At 33.7% G+C, this 19,689-nt stretch overlaps 1 protein-coding gene across 17 annotated transcripts in view; it reads left to right on the forward strand.

Moving 5' to 3' along the window:
- Window positions 1–19,689, forward strand: part of LOC101881002 (sodium channel protein type 2 subunit alpha-like) — a 55,011-nt gene that overhangs the window by 25,372 nt on the left and 9,950 nt on the right. For 15 of the 17 annotated variants that reach the window (XM_034065104.1, XM_034065105.1, XM_031052062.2 and 12 more), the window contains 5 exons: window positions 89–574; window positions 10,810–10,930; window positions 11,520–11,674; window positions 12,638–12,811; window positions 18,249–18,371. In XM_034065104.1, coding sequence (XP_033920995.1) covers window positions 89–574; window positions 10,810–10,930; window positions 11,520–11,674; window positions 12,638–12,811; window positions 18,249–18,371 — 1,059 coding nt within the window. The remainder of the gene's footprint in view (window positions 1–88; window positions 575–10,809; window positions 10,931–11,519; window positions 11,675–12,637; window positions 12,812–18,248; window positions 18,372–19,689) is intronic. The other 2 variants (XM_031052067.2, XM_031052066.2) reach the window with 1 other exon arrangement.

Below are 19,689 nucleotides of genomic sequence, written 5' to 3' on the forward strand. Positions count from 1 at the left end.
GAAGTCCAACTGTTAACCTGGCACTGCTAAGTCCACCACTTCTTACATGTGTGTATTTACTCTACAGCTGTATTTTCTCATCTTTTAGGTATTGAACCTATTTCTGGCCTTGCTGCTGAGCTCATTTAGTTCAGACAACCTTGCTGCTACCGATGATGATAATGAAATGAACAATCTCCAGATTGCTGTGGCAAGGATACAGAAGGGAATAGATTATGTTAAAAAAAAGATACAGGAGTTCATCCAAAAAGCCTTCATTAGAAAGCAGAAAGCTTTAGAGGAAATCAAGGCACTTGAAGAGCTAAACAACAAGAAAGGCAGCTGCATTTCCAATCATACTGCTGTTGAAATAAACAAAGATATGAATTATCTTAAAGATGGGAATGGAACCACCAGTGGTGTAGGAACAGGCAGCAGTGTGGAAAAATGCGTAATCGATGAAAATGATTACATGTCATTCATAAACAACCCAGGTCTCACTGTGACAGTGCCCATTGCAGTTGGAGAATCAGATTTTGAAAATTTAAATACAGAAGAATTTAGCAGTGAATCTGATATGGAAGAAAGCAAACAGGTAGGATTTTTTTAATCCTAACAATTATGTTGCTATGCATTTATATATTTGGAATTGTTTAAAAATTGTCTTCTCCCTTGTAAATATATTTTATATTTTAGTATTTAATGAAATGATAATTGTAAAAAAAATTACCCTGTGCGATGGTACGCTAGTGGATCCTTAGAGTTTACATTTTTAATACTCTGTTTATTAGCATTTGGCAGATGTTTCTTTAACAACTTTATGAGGTTTTTAGGACTAGCACACATTTCATAAAGCATTCTTTCTGTAGTACCTATAATGCGATCAGGATTTATGGAATCAGGATTTATGGAATTGTAGAAGGCTAAAGAAAAATTAAATATATACATCACTGTATACTCAACGAAATGTAACTGGAGAAAGAAAAATTATATATATAGATTAGTTCTGAAAATGAACCCTAAGACTCCATAAATCAGTGATGAATTCTGGATTATCTAAAAAGTTTTGTGAGTAATATTCTTACAGATTTTGGGTTCATAAACTATAGCTGGCTGAACTGAAATAATCCATATACCAGCCAATGTTATGGTAAAGCAGCATCTCAAAATATCCTGGAGATTAGAATAAACTTGTAATATAGATGCATCTGGAAATAGTTTACTGGAAAGCCATATTCTGTAATTATTGTGCAAAGAGAAAGAAGCTGGTCTAAAAACCAGAAGCCATGTGCCTCAAAATATAAGGGGCTCAAATACCAGAAGTGATCATGAACAGGTTGTAATGGGACTCAAGGAAAACTGTATATTGGAATAATGATCAATGACAAGCTAATGAATGCATCAGATTTAGCTAATTTAGCTAATAAATACATATAGCAGAATATAATTATATTCAATGCCATTAGAAATGTAGGAACTGTGAGGTTTAACGGATAAGGACCATTGGTAAATGTTTTCAATTAGATGAGAAGTTATGATGTTATGTGATTAACTCATTAATACAAAAGGATTTGTTTACCATAAAGAAAACTCTCCTATTAAGAAGCCCCGTGTTCATGACTCTATCATAGCTGTAGAGCTGCCATATTTGCAAATCGTAGAATCATAGAAAAGTTAGGGTTGGAAAGGATCTTAAGATCATCTAGTTCCAACCCCCCCTGCCATGGGCAAGGACACCTCCTGCTGAACCATGCCACCCAAAATAATGCCATATTCCTCAGCAACAGCAAGCTACATCACATAACATTAATGGATAAGCATAATCCAGTTAATCATAGTATGTTTGGGTTTGTTGCGGAGTTTTTTTGCTAAAGAAAATAAAGAAACATCCAAAGTGTGTGTTTACCTGCAGCTGCAAAGGTTATTCTGCATAACAGTTGTGAGATTAAGAGCAAGATATTCTATCATCAGACTGAGTTGCTCAGTTATGAGACAAATATTTTTAATGCAGATATATAAGACAGTATACCAGTAGTGCTTTTCCATGAGAATTTAAGATTATAAGAGACACAGGAAGTGTAAAGTTATATAATTTAACTGATCAGCTGGTATAGAAAAAAAAATTTCAGAATGACTTTGGGTCTGAAAATGAAGTATTTTTCACATAAGCTGTTCTAATAAAAGTTGTTTTTCCATTAGCAAAAGACTTAGCAAAGACTTCCAAGTATTTTCATGTATTCTGATGTTTGTTAAAATGGCATTTTACTAACTTTTTTCTGCTTTCCTTCTGGGTATTTTTTATAAATCCAGTGATGAGCACCTTCCAAATAACTCCATCTTATGAAGTTACATGCCTAAGCACTTCCTGAATATGTTAATTTAAAAAGCATTTGTAATACGCATTAGGAAGTTGGTATGCTTATAAACTGTGCACATGCTAAATGTGTGGTTATGTGGCATGTCAGCCTCAGCAGCAGAGCTGCTTGGGAAGTTCCCATCCACACCTGGCTCCTCTTCCTCGGGCAGTCTTTACCAGTTTCACTGTTGCAATGTTTGTGGGTCTGTTCTATCAAGCATGTCACTGGAGTGGTGCAAATTAAATAACATCATCCCGTAGATGTTTATTTCTTCTTTAAGAGAGATTGAATGATTCAGTTTATGGCGTGTTGCTATCTATTCTATCAGAACAGCTGAAGAAAAAACAAAATGCAATGCAAAGACAGAAACTCCTCTGCTTTTCAAGGGAATATATAATGTAAATACATCCTAAGAAAATGTAGTAAAAGCCCTTGCTGTGTTGAGAAGTCCTGAATTATACCAGTTTCAAGGTGACTGCACAAGTGAATTTCTCTGTTCATTCTCATCTTTGTACAGTTCAGGCATGGTTTTTTCTTCTAAGGCCATCCTGAAATTTCAGGACCATAATGAATCAAAAGGGATTTTAGCTTTATATGTATGTATTCAGGAAGAGAAAACAAATTCAAAATACAAAAGTCTCTATAAGGAATTTGAAAGTGAAAATTTCAGGTGACTGTAGGAAATCTGCCAGTAAATGATGGATGATGTTTATCTAAAGAACTTGTACAGAAATCCTCAATGGGTATAGGATAAACTTAGGACTCATGTGGAGCCTCAAGGTTTCTGTAGACTGTAATAATCATTACCATTGTGAAGCAGGAGCAGTAGTGCTTCCTGCAAGTTCTCCTCACACACAGCTGTTTAGCATTTAATTGTTTGGCAGGTATTCATACAGTTCAAGTGTGAATGTTGTGAATGGTATGTAATAAGACATGAATTTATTACCAGTACCCTGAAAATTGTTAATTCTATATTACTTGCAGTTTCTATTCTGGTTTCCTTCATCCATTCCTTCTGGATTATTTTTAGGAGAAGGATTGTATGCTCTTTTTTTAAAGTATGTGTACAAAAATCCACTTCCATAATATAGGAACAAATGTTCCGGTGTGTGATAGGAATTTGTGAAGTTTCCCAGTCTTCTCCTACCAAGTCAACAGTACTGTTGAATCTTTTGCTGCCTCCTGATTGTCTTTGAGGAGTATATTGGTACAGTGTTTAAGTTACCTCTCTAGAACAGCACACCATTGTTTACTTTATTTTCCCTCTCAAGGGGTGCCAATGAGACATTTCTTCTAGGAGAAGGCCTGGTCTTCAAAAGGAAGGGTAAGAGATGAGGCAGATATTTCCCTGACTTAACTGTGGTAGTACTTAGCACTTACAATACCCTCAGGAAGTATCCTCTTTAATAACTTTTTATTTAACAACAGAGTTGCTGGAAACTAGATCTTCACAGGAACTGTAAAATGGCCCATTTTTCATTTTTTTGTGTCTTACTGACTGTCACTAATGCTAAGAACAGAATGATTATTTAAAATCTGTCAGCAATAACAGGTCATGCTAGAGCTGAGGCAGAGGCTGTGTGCCCCTGAGGAATATGCCAAGAACAGGGCATATTCCTCAATGAGGAATGCTCCAAGAACAAGGCTATAGAGCAGGCGAGTGAGGAGCAAATTGTAATTTTTCTTACTCCCCGTCTTCCTTCATCAAAACACTTCCTAATTAATTTGCTAGTTAGTAACTTGCCAAATCTGCTTCAGAATTTATTCTGGATCCTGATTGCATGTTTCAGACAAAAAGAAGATCTTTCTCATATGTATCACTAGTAATTCTGGGAAGTCTCCATTTGGATGAAACAGAACAATAACATTTATTAGATTTCTAAGTTACCCACTGCTTTATAATAACAGTTGGCAGAAAGTACCTGAAAGAAGCAAACATTTCATTGATACTTTGAAGGAGGATTATTTTTAATATCTGCTACAGAAAATAGAGGTAACACCCAGTGAAATAACCATCAGAAATAACTGATTTCTGCTCTGAAAGTAAGATACTCAAGATACTTAACTATGAAGATAGTAAGAAGATTAGAAATAACTAAAGAGGACAGTTTGATGATTTTAAATTTAGCATTGGGGCTGCTGTTTCTATTATAAAGTATGCCTGCTAGTCAGTGAAATCAATAGACTGTTAATCTTACCAAACATAAAACTCCTGACTTGTATTTCTGTACCACTTAAACAACTGCTCATTCTATCTGAATCACAATTTTATGAATACAGTTTGGATTTCAACGTGGAAAAGTAATTTCAAAGATATTCATCAGGTATGGAAAGCTTATTTCACAACTAAAGAAATACATACACCTGCAGGCCTCTATCATTCAGAATTTCAAAAGCCTTTCTATCTACAGTATATGTACAGTAACTACAAATTCAGACTGGAGAAGTCTGACTGCTCAATTGACTTCTGAAATTGCAACTGGTGCTTTTAATAAAATTAAAAATATCCTTCATCACCTAATCCAATAAATTTTCAAAATGAGAAATAAATTCAGTTTTCAGATTGGCATCACTAGTGATTTTGTGACTAGGTTGAACATACTTACTGCATTCCCCAAAGTTAACTATTGTCATTGGGCTTCAATAAATTTCCTAGCCAAAACATGCCCTGCAGTGATGTGATCAGTTTGTTGGATGATTTTTTTTTATCACATTTCTTTTAAAATATCCAACAATCTAAATTTTCATTTTCTGTAACTGACCAATTCTGGAATGATGTCTTCAGAAGCCACAGATTCCTTGTTATGGACTAGCTGTGGATACTTAATGAATGAGACCACATCTCTGGACACAATGATGGGCCTCCATCCAGACACCAATCCAATCCTCTTTTGAAAATTAGAGAGAGATTACAGACTTGGAAGTATATAGCATTCTAAATCTAAACTTATACAATATGATACTTCTTGACATTCCATTTAAACAGAAATTATGGAGTTTTTTTTTCATTCAGACCCAGAAATTTTATCACTATTAGGGGATGAAGGAGGAATGGGAAGACATACATCTTCAGTGTATTTTTCTTACTGCATATCCATTTTTTTCAAATGAAAGTGATAATCACATAGTCACTTAAATGAAGACTAGAACTTTCAACCAAAAAAAAAACCCCTTAAAATTTCCTTAATATGCATAAAGTACTATATAAATATTGGAATACTTTCCAAATCCACTAACCATGTCTTTATTAATTAAAGTAATTCTATTTTTATTTATAAATCACCATTTCAGAGTGTGGTTTATTAGGTCTAGCTTCTGTATTTCTTATTTCTCTAAAATATACAAGTTCTGTAGGAAAAGTTTGTTGAACATTTCAGGTGGTATGTATTTCCCTTTTTGCCAACTGATCATAAAATATTTAATAATTCTGTTTTAATTGTGTTAAAGCCATGTTTGAATTAGAGATTCCAAAAAGAGGAAAACTAGAGATCCTGTGTCTTGAACTTCACTACCTACCATTCTTACTTCTCACAGGGGTAAAACCAAGCTGGAGCAATCAAGAATGCAGCTCTGGTGCTTTTTAACCAGGTAGAGCAACGTGTCACCACTTTCACACAGGTTACCTAAGCAAGTTATACATATATATGTATATATATATATAATCACTTTATAATGGATTTTGACTGGCCTGCATGCTATTCAGCTATGTACCTTCCCTATCCATTGCAAGACAGTATAAACATGCACAGCTGCTCTCTGCTGAGTCATGGGACTCACATCACAGCATGGTCAGGTGGGACTGGCAACCCCAACATACATTTTTTAACCTGCTAATGATTTTTCTGAATATTTTAATACAGTCTTTAGCAATAACTGCATGCTCTACAGGTTTTGAAGTATGGATCATAACGGTACTGGAATGTGATACGTTAAAGAGGCCAAAGAAAAAGGGAGCATGCGTAGTTTTTTTTTTTTAAAAAACAGCCCTTTTTGATTCAGCCCTTATAAATGTAAATATGTAAGGAAATGTGTTAAGTGATTTTTATAATGATTACTGCCACAACTTCAGCTCCTTCATGAATAATATTTAAACTATTGCAGTAGCTACTTGCATACACATTAACTGCTATACTTTTAAATCTATGATGCACTGTAATGCAAATCTTAAAGATGCTACAAACTACATTTTATATTCATTTGGGCAGTGCATATCTTGAGTTTTATGAACTGTAAACAGAGTAAATAGTTTCATAATTGCTAAAATTATACTTGGCAAAAAATCCCCCTTAATAATCTCTTAAAGCAAAGCATTTTACAAATGGTCTTTTCTTAAATTTCAAACTCCTTCATAAACAGTGGTGTTTCATGATAGCATCTGTGACTGAGTTGGAGGATTTCACTTGGTGTAGATTAGAAAGACTATGGAGTAGCCAGCATAATTTTTATAAAATTCCATGTATATTAACCCTGGGTTTTGGGGGGTTTTGATTTTGTTTTTTTAATTATAGGCAAGTATAATCTCTATGATGTGCAACTAGCAGAGCTTTCAGGAACAGGGACACCAAATATTCCATGAAACTAAGGAGGCCAAGTAAAAGTAAAGGCTAGTAAAACAATGTGTCAATATTTTGTTGGGATTGAGATTTCAGTCCCACAGCAAAATGCAAAGCTATTTTCTTCAGGCAATCTCACTAGCTTCAGAAGGATAACAAAATAGTTCATTTTGTACCAATGATTAAAGTTTAGTATGATCTACTTATACTATACTGTAATATAAATTTTCCAGAGATGCCAAAAGAAATTAATATTGAAGTTTATTCTGAAAATTCTCAGATTTTACTGATTAAATTTTAAACCAAGATATGCTTTGAACATTAAATAAAACTCTAAGGAAATTGATTTTTAAAGTGGCTTCCTTAATATTATATAGAAGTCAAATATCATAACATCTGAGATTGAAAGTCAGTTTAGAATCACTTTGCAATCATTGATCTCCATTATTTTATATTTTGTCACTCAATTACAGTGCAGCTTCCAAGACTCAAAGGATAAAACCACATGGCTGAATTACTAAAGGCAATTTGTAATGGCTGAATCCCTTTATTTTATTGTCACTTGACTCATGAAGCCCTTTGTAAAGCTTAAAATTTTAGTATCCTGCTCTTGCTCTTATTGAAATCTAGAATAAGATCAAATGAGAGCAAGACCAGGCCTTAGGTGAATGCATTTTCCTGTAAATGGGCACATTAACATGCTGTTGGTCAAAGCTTGTTTTAATTATTGAAGCTAGAAGAGATGCGCTGCTCTGAAAGGACAGAATGGAGGCTGATTATACATATATTAACCAAGTATTTGGGTTGGTGATGAAGTTTTTGTTTGTTTTGTTGTTTTTTTTTAATATCCTTTGCAATAATATTTATACGTAGTACTATTTTCAGAGAAAAAAGAAAAAACAAACAAAAAATCCCACTGAGGTAGTCTTATTTTCTGTTTTATTTTTGTGTGTGATTTCCACAGTATTGCTCAGGCTTCTGCTGTAGTCAAGCATGTTGTTTTGCTGATTCAGGCCTTGAGAATGCTGCATCATAAGCAATTGCTTTCAATTTTATCCTTGTAGAGGAAAATGTGATATCACTGAAGTTGCAAATAAGTATTTATAGGGCATGGCATGTTCAAGGGGCTGATAATCACATTTATGAGGTGAAAAGAAGACTATGTTAATCCATGATGTATATTGAGTTTCCAATTAGCTTTATTGGTTTTATTCCTAGGAAAAAACCCACCATTAAAGTCACCTTATTTAAAATGTAATGATTCTTTTCTAATATTGGGTCTTGAAGCAAAGAGGAGTTTTATTAACTTAATGAGTTTCTTTTTATAATATGGTTGTTTAAAATTATGTGGAAAAAAATGAATAGAATGATTTATGTGAAAAAAAGTGAAGAGAATTATAGCAGGTTTTGTTTGCAGTGATTCACTTCTATCACTTGTTTTTTAGTAACTATGCTGACAGGACTACCTGCAACAGAGTTTACATGGGAAGATGCAGTTAAAAAATTGAGTGCCTTTTAATTCGGTAATTGGCAATCATATAGATTAATAATTGATGCCTACTATGAACCTCTATCCTGCTACTATTAAGTCAGTAATTGATTTAATGATGATGGATCAGGCCATGAATTAGTTTTAATTTTCCTAACTTGAATGTGACAGATTCTTATTTGCAAAATATTTGGTTTTTATTTAAAGAAGAAACTGCCTATAATTTCAGTGACAAGTTTAAGACTTGTATTTCCTTGTATTACAATGATATATAACAATAAAGTTAATTCACAAATCTTATTTCCTTTATAAAAGATAGCCTTATGTGTGTATAATACAGTGGTGTGCTAATAATGCTTAATACAGTGTACATTAATGTGTATTTAGGTCTGTAAATGTAATACAGAAAGCAAAGTTTAAAATACTCTCACAATGGGAAGGACATGATATTTTATTTCAGACTTATTGATCTCCATGACCAGTAATAAAATGATGCCATTTAGAGGCAATATGGCTGTAATTATTTTACTTACATTAGTTTTGGAAATTACAGAGGAAAATCAGTATGAAAAAGAAAACATGATATCTATTGCAAGTTTGCTAAGCAAAAATTAACCAACATCCAAATCTCAATGTATTTATCAAACCTTTTCACATTTGTCAGCACAATTTTCCATGTGTGAAGGATCACAATGTTTATGAAGAAAAAGAATGTTTTCCAAACTTATACCTGTGTGCTTGTCAGAAATCTTTTCTATTATTATGCAACAAGGCCTTTGTTTTTGGTTACAATGCAGTGATAGCCATGCAGCCTAAGGGTGAGTGACCCTGTAATGACTGCATTTGCACGTGTGTGAAGGGCAGCTTCTTGAAACTTAATCCTGAAATTATCCATCACCAAACATTTTTTTAAACTTCATTCCTGTCATGTAAGAGCTGAATATGAAGAAAGAACTGCTTACCAAACTATATGAAGATATATGTGCCATTTACCAAATTTCTGGCAGAAAAAAAGCCCTTAGTTCCCGATGCATTTTCCTGAAGGGACTGAAGAGTTAAATAACTATTTTTAATTTGCAGCAGTGCCTCTGAAGAAGAGAATACATGGAAATGCCTCTATAAAGAGTTATTCTTTATTATTTGTTGCAAAATCATTCAAATCATCTGAGCAGTATTTCTTTACATATATTCTAAAAAGGTCACTATCTTGAAAACTAAATGAGAAAAGTAACTTGTAACAAGAATTCCCTCAAAAAACTTATATTGAAAGGTCTTCATATATGTCAAAGGGCATGACCAGATCTGCTTAGCTGAAGCTATAAATCTAGTCTGTGACCAAATGCCCTTTTGTTACATCAATGCCTGTACAATTTGAACTATTTAGTTACAGCTGCCTTCTCCATCCCCCTCAAAATTCCTGTGTATTACTGCTACATGGTATAAACCGGAAATATTCCACTGACATGGTTTTTTTAATGTTGCTTTCTGATTACAAGACTTATTTCACAGTAAAAGACAATGTAGTTTGGATGGAAGCAATTAAGGACACACAGTATTGACAACTGAATACAAGTTACAACTCTATGTCTGATTATTGCATTAGTTGTGTGCATCTTTGGCAAGTTTGTCCTTTCAAAATATGCTTTCTTAAAAGGACAAAATTATGGGCAGTCTTGCACGTCTGATAAATAGCTTGACCTGATCCAAATTTCAATGTACTTGGTAAAAAGTTACCTAATTTCAGTTGCTTTATTTAACTAAGCTTTTACCATAGCAAGGAATGTAGTATTTTACTGAACACAAAAGTAGTGGAATGACAGAAAAATTCAGGATGGAAAGGACCTGAGGACAGGACCTCAGGGGTCTCTCAGTATGCACAGAAGACTAGAATGCAAAGATGGTATTTAGGATCTGGTAATTTGTGCTTTCTGCAAAAAATTAAATTGTGCAGAAATTTGCCATTAAATGCCATTAAATTTACAAATTTTTAATCCAGATATGGTATATGTTTATGAAAACACCATCTGCAGAGGACATGAAGATATATGTGGAGCTTTCTGTTAGTTCATTTCGCTGGGAAAATTAAGACACATTTGCAGTGTAATCCAGTAAAATGAAGTAACTCGAGAGTGTGGTACATGTAAGCTCTCCAGTTTTAATACTACTGAGAATACTTCAGAAGTCTTATACATGGACCAGGTTAGTAGATAAGTTATATTCAGTTGTTCCCTATGAGAAGATAAACTGGGAAGCAGAACTATACAATGCACATATCAATCATTACTATGTTTTTACTTATGGTGATGCACATTTATAAGTATAAATTTAGTGTTCTTCAAAAAGTCAGACTGGCATGATTTGATTCAATATCATTTTTTTACAGAATATGTATCTAATGAGAAAAAATTGTTCTGTGGAACTTTATTTGCAGAAACTAAATGCATCCAGTTCATCAGAAGGCAGCACAGTTGATATTGCTCCTCCTGGAGAGGGCGAGCAAGCAGAAATTGAAAGTGAAGAAGCTCTTGAACCAGAAGCCTGTTTTACAGAAGGTTGTAGAATAACTGTGCTTTAAGAGATGTATTAGTAAAATGGCATTATTACTAGGCATATTTAAGTTCTTGGGGCTTTCAAATCTGGTGGACCTTGATGACCTCAACAATCAAAAGAAAATCCTCAACCTAGAATGGTGGAAATCAGATGAAAATCAAAACACAGTTTCCTTAGGCTTTGAGTAACTTTATCTGCCTGGCCACTGTGTACATCTTGTAACTAAGAAACTTTATTAACTTTTCTACTTTTCAAACACTTCACACTGATTTGGAAGGGCCCTTGAAATTTGGAACAAATTCATGTTTGTGATAGTCCATCAACAAATGAAACAGTTTGCATGCTAACAGTCAAAAATATTAGTAGGTTTATTTTGATTGTTTACTCATACGGTACGTTCACTATTGTCTGGTTTATCTTCGAATACTTATCTAAATTCCAATATCCAGCATCCTATAAAGAGGATTCCAGTGTTTAATTTAGAAAATTATTATAAAATTTGTTAATGCTTCTAACAATGTTGATACCACAATAAATATTGACTTTGAAATAATTTGCTTTTGGATCTTAATGTATCTTAATCTAATGCAGGTTGTGTGAAGAAATTTCCATGTTGTCAAGTAAGTATAGAGGATGGCAAAGGAAAAATTTGGTGGAATCTTAGAAAAACCTGCTACAGCATAGTTGAGCACAACTGGTTTGAGACTTTCATTGTCTTCATGATTCTCCTCAGCAGTGGTGCACTAGTAAGTAGAAAAAAAATGCAGATGCTGAAATATTTAGATATCTCCTTAAAAGCAACAGCAAAATTCAGATTGGCTTCAGAAAGCCTTGTTTTACGTGGAGCTGAATAAAACCACTTGCATTCCGTCATTTCAGGATGGAATGAAACTTAGCCCAAACTTGAAAAATTTGTCAACTTTCACATACACTTTTTTAGTGATACTTTTGATTAACAACTGTAAAGCTGGCAAAGTTTCATTTAAGCCAGCATAGCTACTCAAAATTTAAATTGCCTGCAAAATTTCATTGTGTCCATCAATAGATTTGAGTACTGAGTACTGTAAACTGAATATATAGCTATATTTTAAGTTCTTAATTCCTTCTAGGCTCTGCCACTTCTTGGATTCTGCTCATGAAAGACCACACAAAAAAAAAAAAGAAATAAGTACTTTATTCTGTTCCTTTTTAGAGGCAGAAGATAGGAAAGGCTGTGACAACAAATTAAGCCTAACAACCTCTTTCCAACAAGATGTACATTACCCACCTCTTCAGCTTTACTTAACATTCGCTACAGTACCAAAGTGTACATTCTAGCAAATATATTGCTCTTTAGTTTGTCTGCTAGACATACGTTTGATTAATGGAGGATAGAAATGTAATCTACCCAACTGTTTTCTAGAATGGAATGTACATATCTGGAACAGACTTTGTATAAGAATGGGGGTTTCTTGTGTGTGTGTATGTGAAAGTGTCTTAATACCACATTGGATGAAAATCTGTGCTTTGAGTTTATTTCTTCATTCATTAGTAAAATAGTATATATACATATAGATATATATCCAACTTCAGACAAGGCATATTGCTCCAATTTGTAGAGTGGGTAAAGATGGGAAATATGAAGAAGAACAAGGGGAAAAAATAGCTTATTTTTATCATGTGTATTCTGTGAAACATTAGTAATCCCTAAATATATTTTTTTTTCATAGGCTTTTGAAGATATATATATTGAACAGCGCAAAACTATCAAGACCATGCTGGAATATGCTGACAAAGTTTTTACGTATATTTTCATTTTAGAAATGCTTTTAAAGTGGGTAGCATATGGTTTTCAAATATATTTTACTAATGCCTGGTGCTGGCTGGACTTCCTGATTGTTGATGTAAGTACACAGACTTTAATATTGTAAAATTTACTGTAGTTAAGTCTTTTATGTTGTAAAACTCTTTACTACCAAGCAGTCTTACAAGCAGTCTTACTGCCTTAGTAATAGCCTGCAGTGATCTGGATGTATTATTTAAAGTAGATTTACATGCCAGAAGGAAAAGGATGGCTGGCCATCAGTTTGTTCATTCCTCAGGGTTAATAATTTTGTACCCAGGGTGTATCAAACTTGAGATTTTATGAGGACAAAACCTAATTTTGAAACATGCTATTTTTAATGAACTCTGGTCATTCTACCTTATTCCTTAGCAAAAAAAAGTCACTACATTGTGAAAGTTTCCTCTTACGAACACTGCAACTTTGCAAGTGAAACAATACATTTGGTCCAGATTTCATCTGATTTCTCAATACTTTGTCCCATGAAACTATTCTGTTATCATTTTCAGTAAAACAGAAACACAGTGGCTATCTGGTCTAAAAATTAATTAGCTTTAACGGGCTGCTAATCTGCAATAGTTAAAACGTCTGTGACTTGGCAGGGTTTATGACAGAGGAGAATACAAGGTTTCTTGGCTGTCTTCCCAGCTGTGATACACTTCTGTGGAAAGGCCTTGCTAAGGGATCAAAGCTGGTTTTACTCCCAGAATATTTTGGTCTCTTGCCTTCACACATTATGTGACCCAGTTAATTGGCTGTACATGTCCACAGTGTGGAACTGAGATGGCATTTCAGGGCAATTCTGTCTTTATAGTTATTTCTGCCCAAGCTACTGTATTAGTTGGGAAATTTGCATAAATCCTGGTTCCAGAAATACTAATTTTTTAAAAATATATACATGTATCAGATTTTTGACTCCCAGAGAGAAAAAACACCTATTTAGATTGGCCCATAACAAAATGGAAGACCTCAGCTTTTTAAACTGCCCAAGTTAGTTTTGTTATACTGTTTATCTCAGTCCTGAAGACCTACATTGGAACAGTTTCCTTAAGAGGATGTTAATACAGAAGAGATATTGCTTTCCAAGATGTGTTAAGACTGTTTTCAGATAAACTACAACTCATGTTTTAATTATTCTTTTCATAACAAAGCTAAACAGATTATTCTAAGACATACTCCACTTAGTAATGGTTAAGCCTTAGAGATGCTGTTACCTGAGCAGGTTCTCAGAATTATTAAAAACATCACTGTAAGTAAAGCATCTTATTTTGCTTTTTACCCATAATTTTTAATATTTTAAATAAAATCATGACTAAATGAGATTAGAACCTTCTACTTTTGAAGTATTATATTCAGTGTTCCAGAAAGTGGTAAAAAACGTTCCTAAGGCTAATGCAGCATTTCCCTCAACACCAACCGGCAGCACTTAAAAAGAAATATATTAACTCATGTTATCTTTCTAGAGAAAAGCAGAGAATCTACACTGCTTTAACAGGCAGTTTAAACAGGTATGATTTAGTGGCATTCTCCCAGTGAGAACACCAATGAGCCCTTCTTCATTAGAAGTGACTCAATCAAATTGTTTAATTCCATCCTCTAAAATTATTCAAGAGTAAACACTGTTAGTCTTTCATGGCTTTGACCTTTAATATCTTATATACCTAACTCCTTCACTGTGAGAAATAGCCATAGTTGCTCTCTGTGATTTTGATCAAATTAGTTTTAATAATTTCACAAAGGAATGGCAATTTTCAGCTCTGTCAGTTTACAGCCATGACAGATGACTCTTGGTACATCTGGCTACCTCAGTTTTTGACCTTATCATGCAATCTCTCTGCCCCACTCCTATGCTAGAACCAGTATTTGCAGCAAGAAGCAGATATTTGCCTGGAGTGCCTTATCTACCCAAAATCACAATCTGGTAAATTAGTTCAGTGGTTTAAGTGAAGAGACTGAATTTTGGTAAAGCAGCTGACAGGCAGGGACATACTCACTTTTTTAGGAGAGACTAATTCTGGCAGAGATATCAAGTAAAGAGTTGAGACAGCAATATCATTAACACAGTACAACTAGATGGTATAGAACATGTCAACTTGTGCCTTGGATTTTGCCCTTACTCCTTTTTCTAGAAGCCATCTATCATAAGTTTATTATGTCTAGGATTTGATGTACAGCTGTAACGAGCCTAAGTTGTCTTTGCCACATACAAAGCTAGGAGATGGGACATCAGGGAAAGAGATAAAGAATCTGGGAAGACCCAAGGAGTTTGTCAATTACTGAATTTGTTTGTGGAGTTTTCTGCTAGGATATGTAATCTTAGATAGTGTTAAGTGGATATAGTTTATGCTGTGTATTTTTAAGCTTTATAAGCTAGTCCTATATTTTGGTATAGACACTTTATTTCTAAATTATTATGTTAGTAAATTGTACTTGAATGAAATGGAAATAATATTTAAAACAAAACATGTATTTGTCAAATACTGTGGGGCAGTAATGAATGTGTAAGTGGAAGGAAAACTTTGACCTTCCTGAAATTGCTCATGCCTGAAAAAATTCCAGTGGGTACAATTTTTGAACATTTAAATATCGCAAGAAAATTGTCCAACTTTGCTTATTGTATAGTACATGAAAATTGGTCGTGTCGTTATCATATAATATTTCTTCATATAGCTAAAAACATTTCATGTTTTTTGTTAAAACAGTTAATTTAATTCTACCACTCTCTTGATCTTTTTATTAGTTTTTCAGAATAAATAAATCATCAGCAACATTCTGGAAAAGATCAGGGTCACATTATACTAATACGCTAAATGCTGTATGCACAGAGTAAGGGGCAACTACTGCCTTAACAACCTCATAATCAAAATAAGAAGAAATAAGATGAGCATATTGACGTGTTGGGGGACCAGATACAGAAAGAGATGTCACTTTGTCTTCCTAGATAGTCTTATATGTCTTTATGTGTATCCTAACATCATATATTATGGTAATATTGGATAATCCAAAAATTAATGAAATTAGTTAATTAATTCAAAGGGATATTAGGATGATACACATATGAAACATAGTGCTCTTGTTCTGTGAGTTATGGAACGGAATCATAGCTTGCAATTATGCATCTAAACAAAATTAATTTGGGATACTTGCCAGTAAAATTTCAAAAATTAAGAGTTATTCACCAAGTACATATTGAAAAAAAAATTATTTAGCATAGGACCATAACATAAGAAAGGCTACATAAGGCATAAGGAAGGCTATACTGGGTCCAGTATTCTGCCTGTAAGTGTGTCAAAAATGCTTACCTGCAAAACCAGTAATACAGTGTCTATCTTTCAAAAAACAAGAAAAAGCATTAACTTCTCAATAGAAAGAAAAATCTTTAGGGGTTTGTTGGTTGAGGTTTTTTCGTTTGGTTGTTTTTGGTTGGTGTTTTGTTGGATTTTTTGTTTGTTTGTTTGTTTTTGGTTGTGGTTTGTTTATTATTTTCCCCCTATATTTTGCAGTGTTTTTATTCCTAGTTAAGTGTAATACCTAAACACTTAAACTACATGAAAGGTATGATAAGCAGAGTTGGAACTGAGGAGCTCTAATCAAGTCACATATATAAGCTACCTCACCAAGTAGCACAGAATTCATATGGAGTAAAAATTTAGGGTTAAATAGTAATAAAGTCAATGTGGAGTGTATGACTGATGATCTTGCTTGGATGACAACCCTAACTGAAGATCTTGAGCAGGACTAATTGTGACTGCTAAGTTTCAAAACATTTTTTGCAAAATTAGAAGATCCATACACAAAAATGTGGACATCTGACACTCCAGTTTTAGGAGATGAATGTAAAAATTTGAGTTCCTTTTAATTTTTTAAAATTACTGTATCTGCATGCATTTTAATCCATAAAATGTGCTGTCTTCACACCAAAGGTAAATATATTATACCAAATGTCTGGGCGTCTTGTTGATGTGAGTGAATCACAATGAACATTCTATTAATAATACTTAGAATTTAATGTCTTGTTATCTCTGGAATATATTAAAAATTGATAAAAAACCCCACAACCCTCTCTCATTGTAGAATCACAGGACAAATAAATTGTATCAATGACAATTATTAATATCAATGACAGTAATTAATGTAATGGCTGAAACAGTAATGTTATCTCTTGTAAGTGAACAGACGAGTTACAGGCTACAGAAAGTCAATAAGATTTTCTTCTTAATATGCTTGTAAATCATAGCAAGTTCCTTTAAACTTTTCCATTATGGCAATAAGCCTTTCCTTTGATAAAAAGAATTACATCCTTACATGTAATCCAGTTGAAAGTTACAGTGATATGAATTCACTAAAACATTTTTTGTTAGACTAACTTACATAGCATCATAGTAATGAATAATTGATTTTTATCTGCCCTCAGATTGTCCTTTTGAGACTTTGTAACGCTTGTGTTTCTGATTCACCTGATTGTTCTTTATGGATACAAGTAACATAGGAAACTAATTTTTCGTCTAATGGGCAGAATCTTACCACCATTATCAGCGAATGCCTATTTCTGTTAAGCGAATTATTTGAAAAACTCTCTAGACTCAGGTATTTTGCAATGAATATTTGAAGGATTTTCTCAAGAACTGAAATAGGTTCATTTATGCTTTTGGTGGTAGAACTGAATAAAATAAGTAGGGTGTATTTCCCTACTCCTGTCTGCAAAACTGCTCAAAGTAAATTAAATTAAACTGAAATAAATTTAAACACTGTTTAAAATACCATTGTATTTGAGAAGCAAATTAATTGCTCTTTCCTAAAGTAGATTAGCTTGTAATAAAATTTCAGTAACATGAACAGGAGCTCACTACTGTTGTTGATAACAAAGAATTTATTGTTATAATGCCAGCATCTGTTAACATATATCCCATAGTATTTCCCTATACTAAGAAGTGAGAAAAAAAAAAAAGAGTTGTCAGGCAAGTGAGAAAGTAAACATTCTGTCAATATATATTTCATAGATACCCTGGCTATTGTTGCTATGAACTGAGTGTTTTAGAATTAATAACAAAACCTAATTAACCACTACATTATTTATCATATTATTAGAGATTACAGATATTAATAATATTTTCAGTAGTTAATAAACTATACTAATGTATTCAGAATTTGAAATTGCTTGAAAGGTTGAACCTTAATGAAGTTACTGAAAGTATGGCTATTTTGTCTTTAAGTACTACTGAAAATTATATTCTTCACCAACAGTGAGCTTCCATCTGACTGTTAAATCATACTTAGCTATAACAGGCATTTAATAGCATATATTCCTTTTTCAAACATGCCTTCGTATGACCTGTTGACCTTCCAGCAAGTATGAAAATAGTGGGATTTGGCCTTCAGTGTCACTAAAACCAAGAATGGTGTCACTGTTGATATTTCTGTTGATTGAAGCTATATTTTTTTAACTAAACTTTCTAGAACAAATATCATAATAATATGTTTTCTGTGTTTTTTTATAGGTATCATTGGTTAGTTTAATAGCCAATGCTTTGGGCTATTCTGAACTTGGTGCCATTAAATCGCTTCGGACGTTACGAGCTTTAAGACCTTTAAGAGCCTTGTCACGATTTGAAGGAATGAGGGTGAGATAAAATGAATGAGTCTGAATGAATACATGCATACAAAAAGCAATGTAGAAGTTTGACACTCATGCCTTCTGCAAACAACTCCAGAATGTGAATGCATGCAAAAATGTATATGGAAAAGACCTCCCAACATGTCCTTATACACAAGATGTGTACAGCTTATATTCAGAGACGAGACTTTGAGCTCACTAAATTTGCCTGCTGACTGTTGCATAGTTGTGTTTTCTATTGATTTGCAGATCTCTATAGAAAAGTAAAAAGACATGAGAAATTTTAGAACAGAGTTGGAGGTTTTTCCTCCAGTTTAGCTGGGAACTTTATGTTACATGTTTCTGTACCTCACTTCTATTCTCTGCCAGTTTGTCAGTAGTCTAGGTGGAACAGGATTAGATGGAAAACAAAACAAAACAAAGCGAAGCAAAGCAAAGCAAAACAAAACAAACAAACAAAAAAAAAAAAAAACCCAAAAGGTGAGGAAACTGACAACAGCGACATATCAGAAACCGTAGCCTTCCTGTGGCTCCATGTCTACCTGCCTGGGGAAAAAAAATCCCATAATGAATGCTGTAGCATTAGGGGAAGGTTCTCTGATAACTGTGAGGTTGGGAATATAGAAAAAGAGAGATGGGAAATAATTTTCTCAGCTAGTGTCCTTTACTTCATATGAATGCATCTGCTGCCATCTTACCTCTCCTCCTACACAGCTTAAATCCTTCCTGTTGAGGGAATTATTATCTTCATATTCTGCAATCTGACAAAAAAAAACACAACCCCCCGAACTATTGCAAGCTGTCTGCTGAAAATGCAGACTATGCTATTTCCTGGAAAAATTGATGCATAAAAATTTAATATGATAATGTTACTAAGAAATTTCCTTTTAATCTTTCACCTCTAAGCACCCAGATGCTGCAATACACATTTACAGTTTGGTCATGGGTCTTAAGTTTCCAAAGAAATAGTATGGTTCCTGTCTGGGTTGAGGCTGAGATATTCTAGACATGGCCACAGTAGCCAGTGTAGGGGGTGATTTGCATTGCAAACAACACATAAGTCTCAATCTAATAAATGGGCAAAGCCTCTATTGATATTAGACTACTTCCAGTCAAATTAGTATACTGAAAAATACTGCTGTTTTCAGAACAATACACAAAAAACTACTGCAACCTCTACTGATTTGGTAGGAAATTATCGTGTGATTAACTGCAGCTTTCTTTTAGTTCAATCACAAGACGTAAAGGGATTTCATCTTTTACCGCCCTTGCCCTTATAGTTCAGCTCAATTGTATTAAATGCACCCAATTAAAAAAAAAGTAAG

The sequence above is a fragment of the Melopsittacus undulatus genome, chromosome 8 (assembly GCF_012275295.1).
Source record: "Melopsittacus undulatus isolate bMelUnd1 chromosome 8, bMelUnd1.mat.Z, whole genome shotgun sequence".
In the NCBI taxonomy this organism is placed as follows: domain Eukaryota; kingdom Metazoa; phylum Chordata; class Aves; order Psittaciformes; family Psittaculidae; genus Melopsittacus; species Melopsittacus undulatus.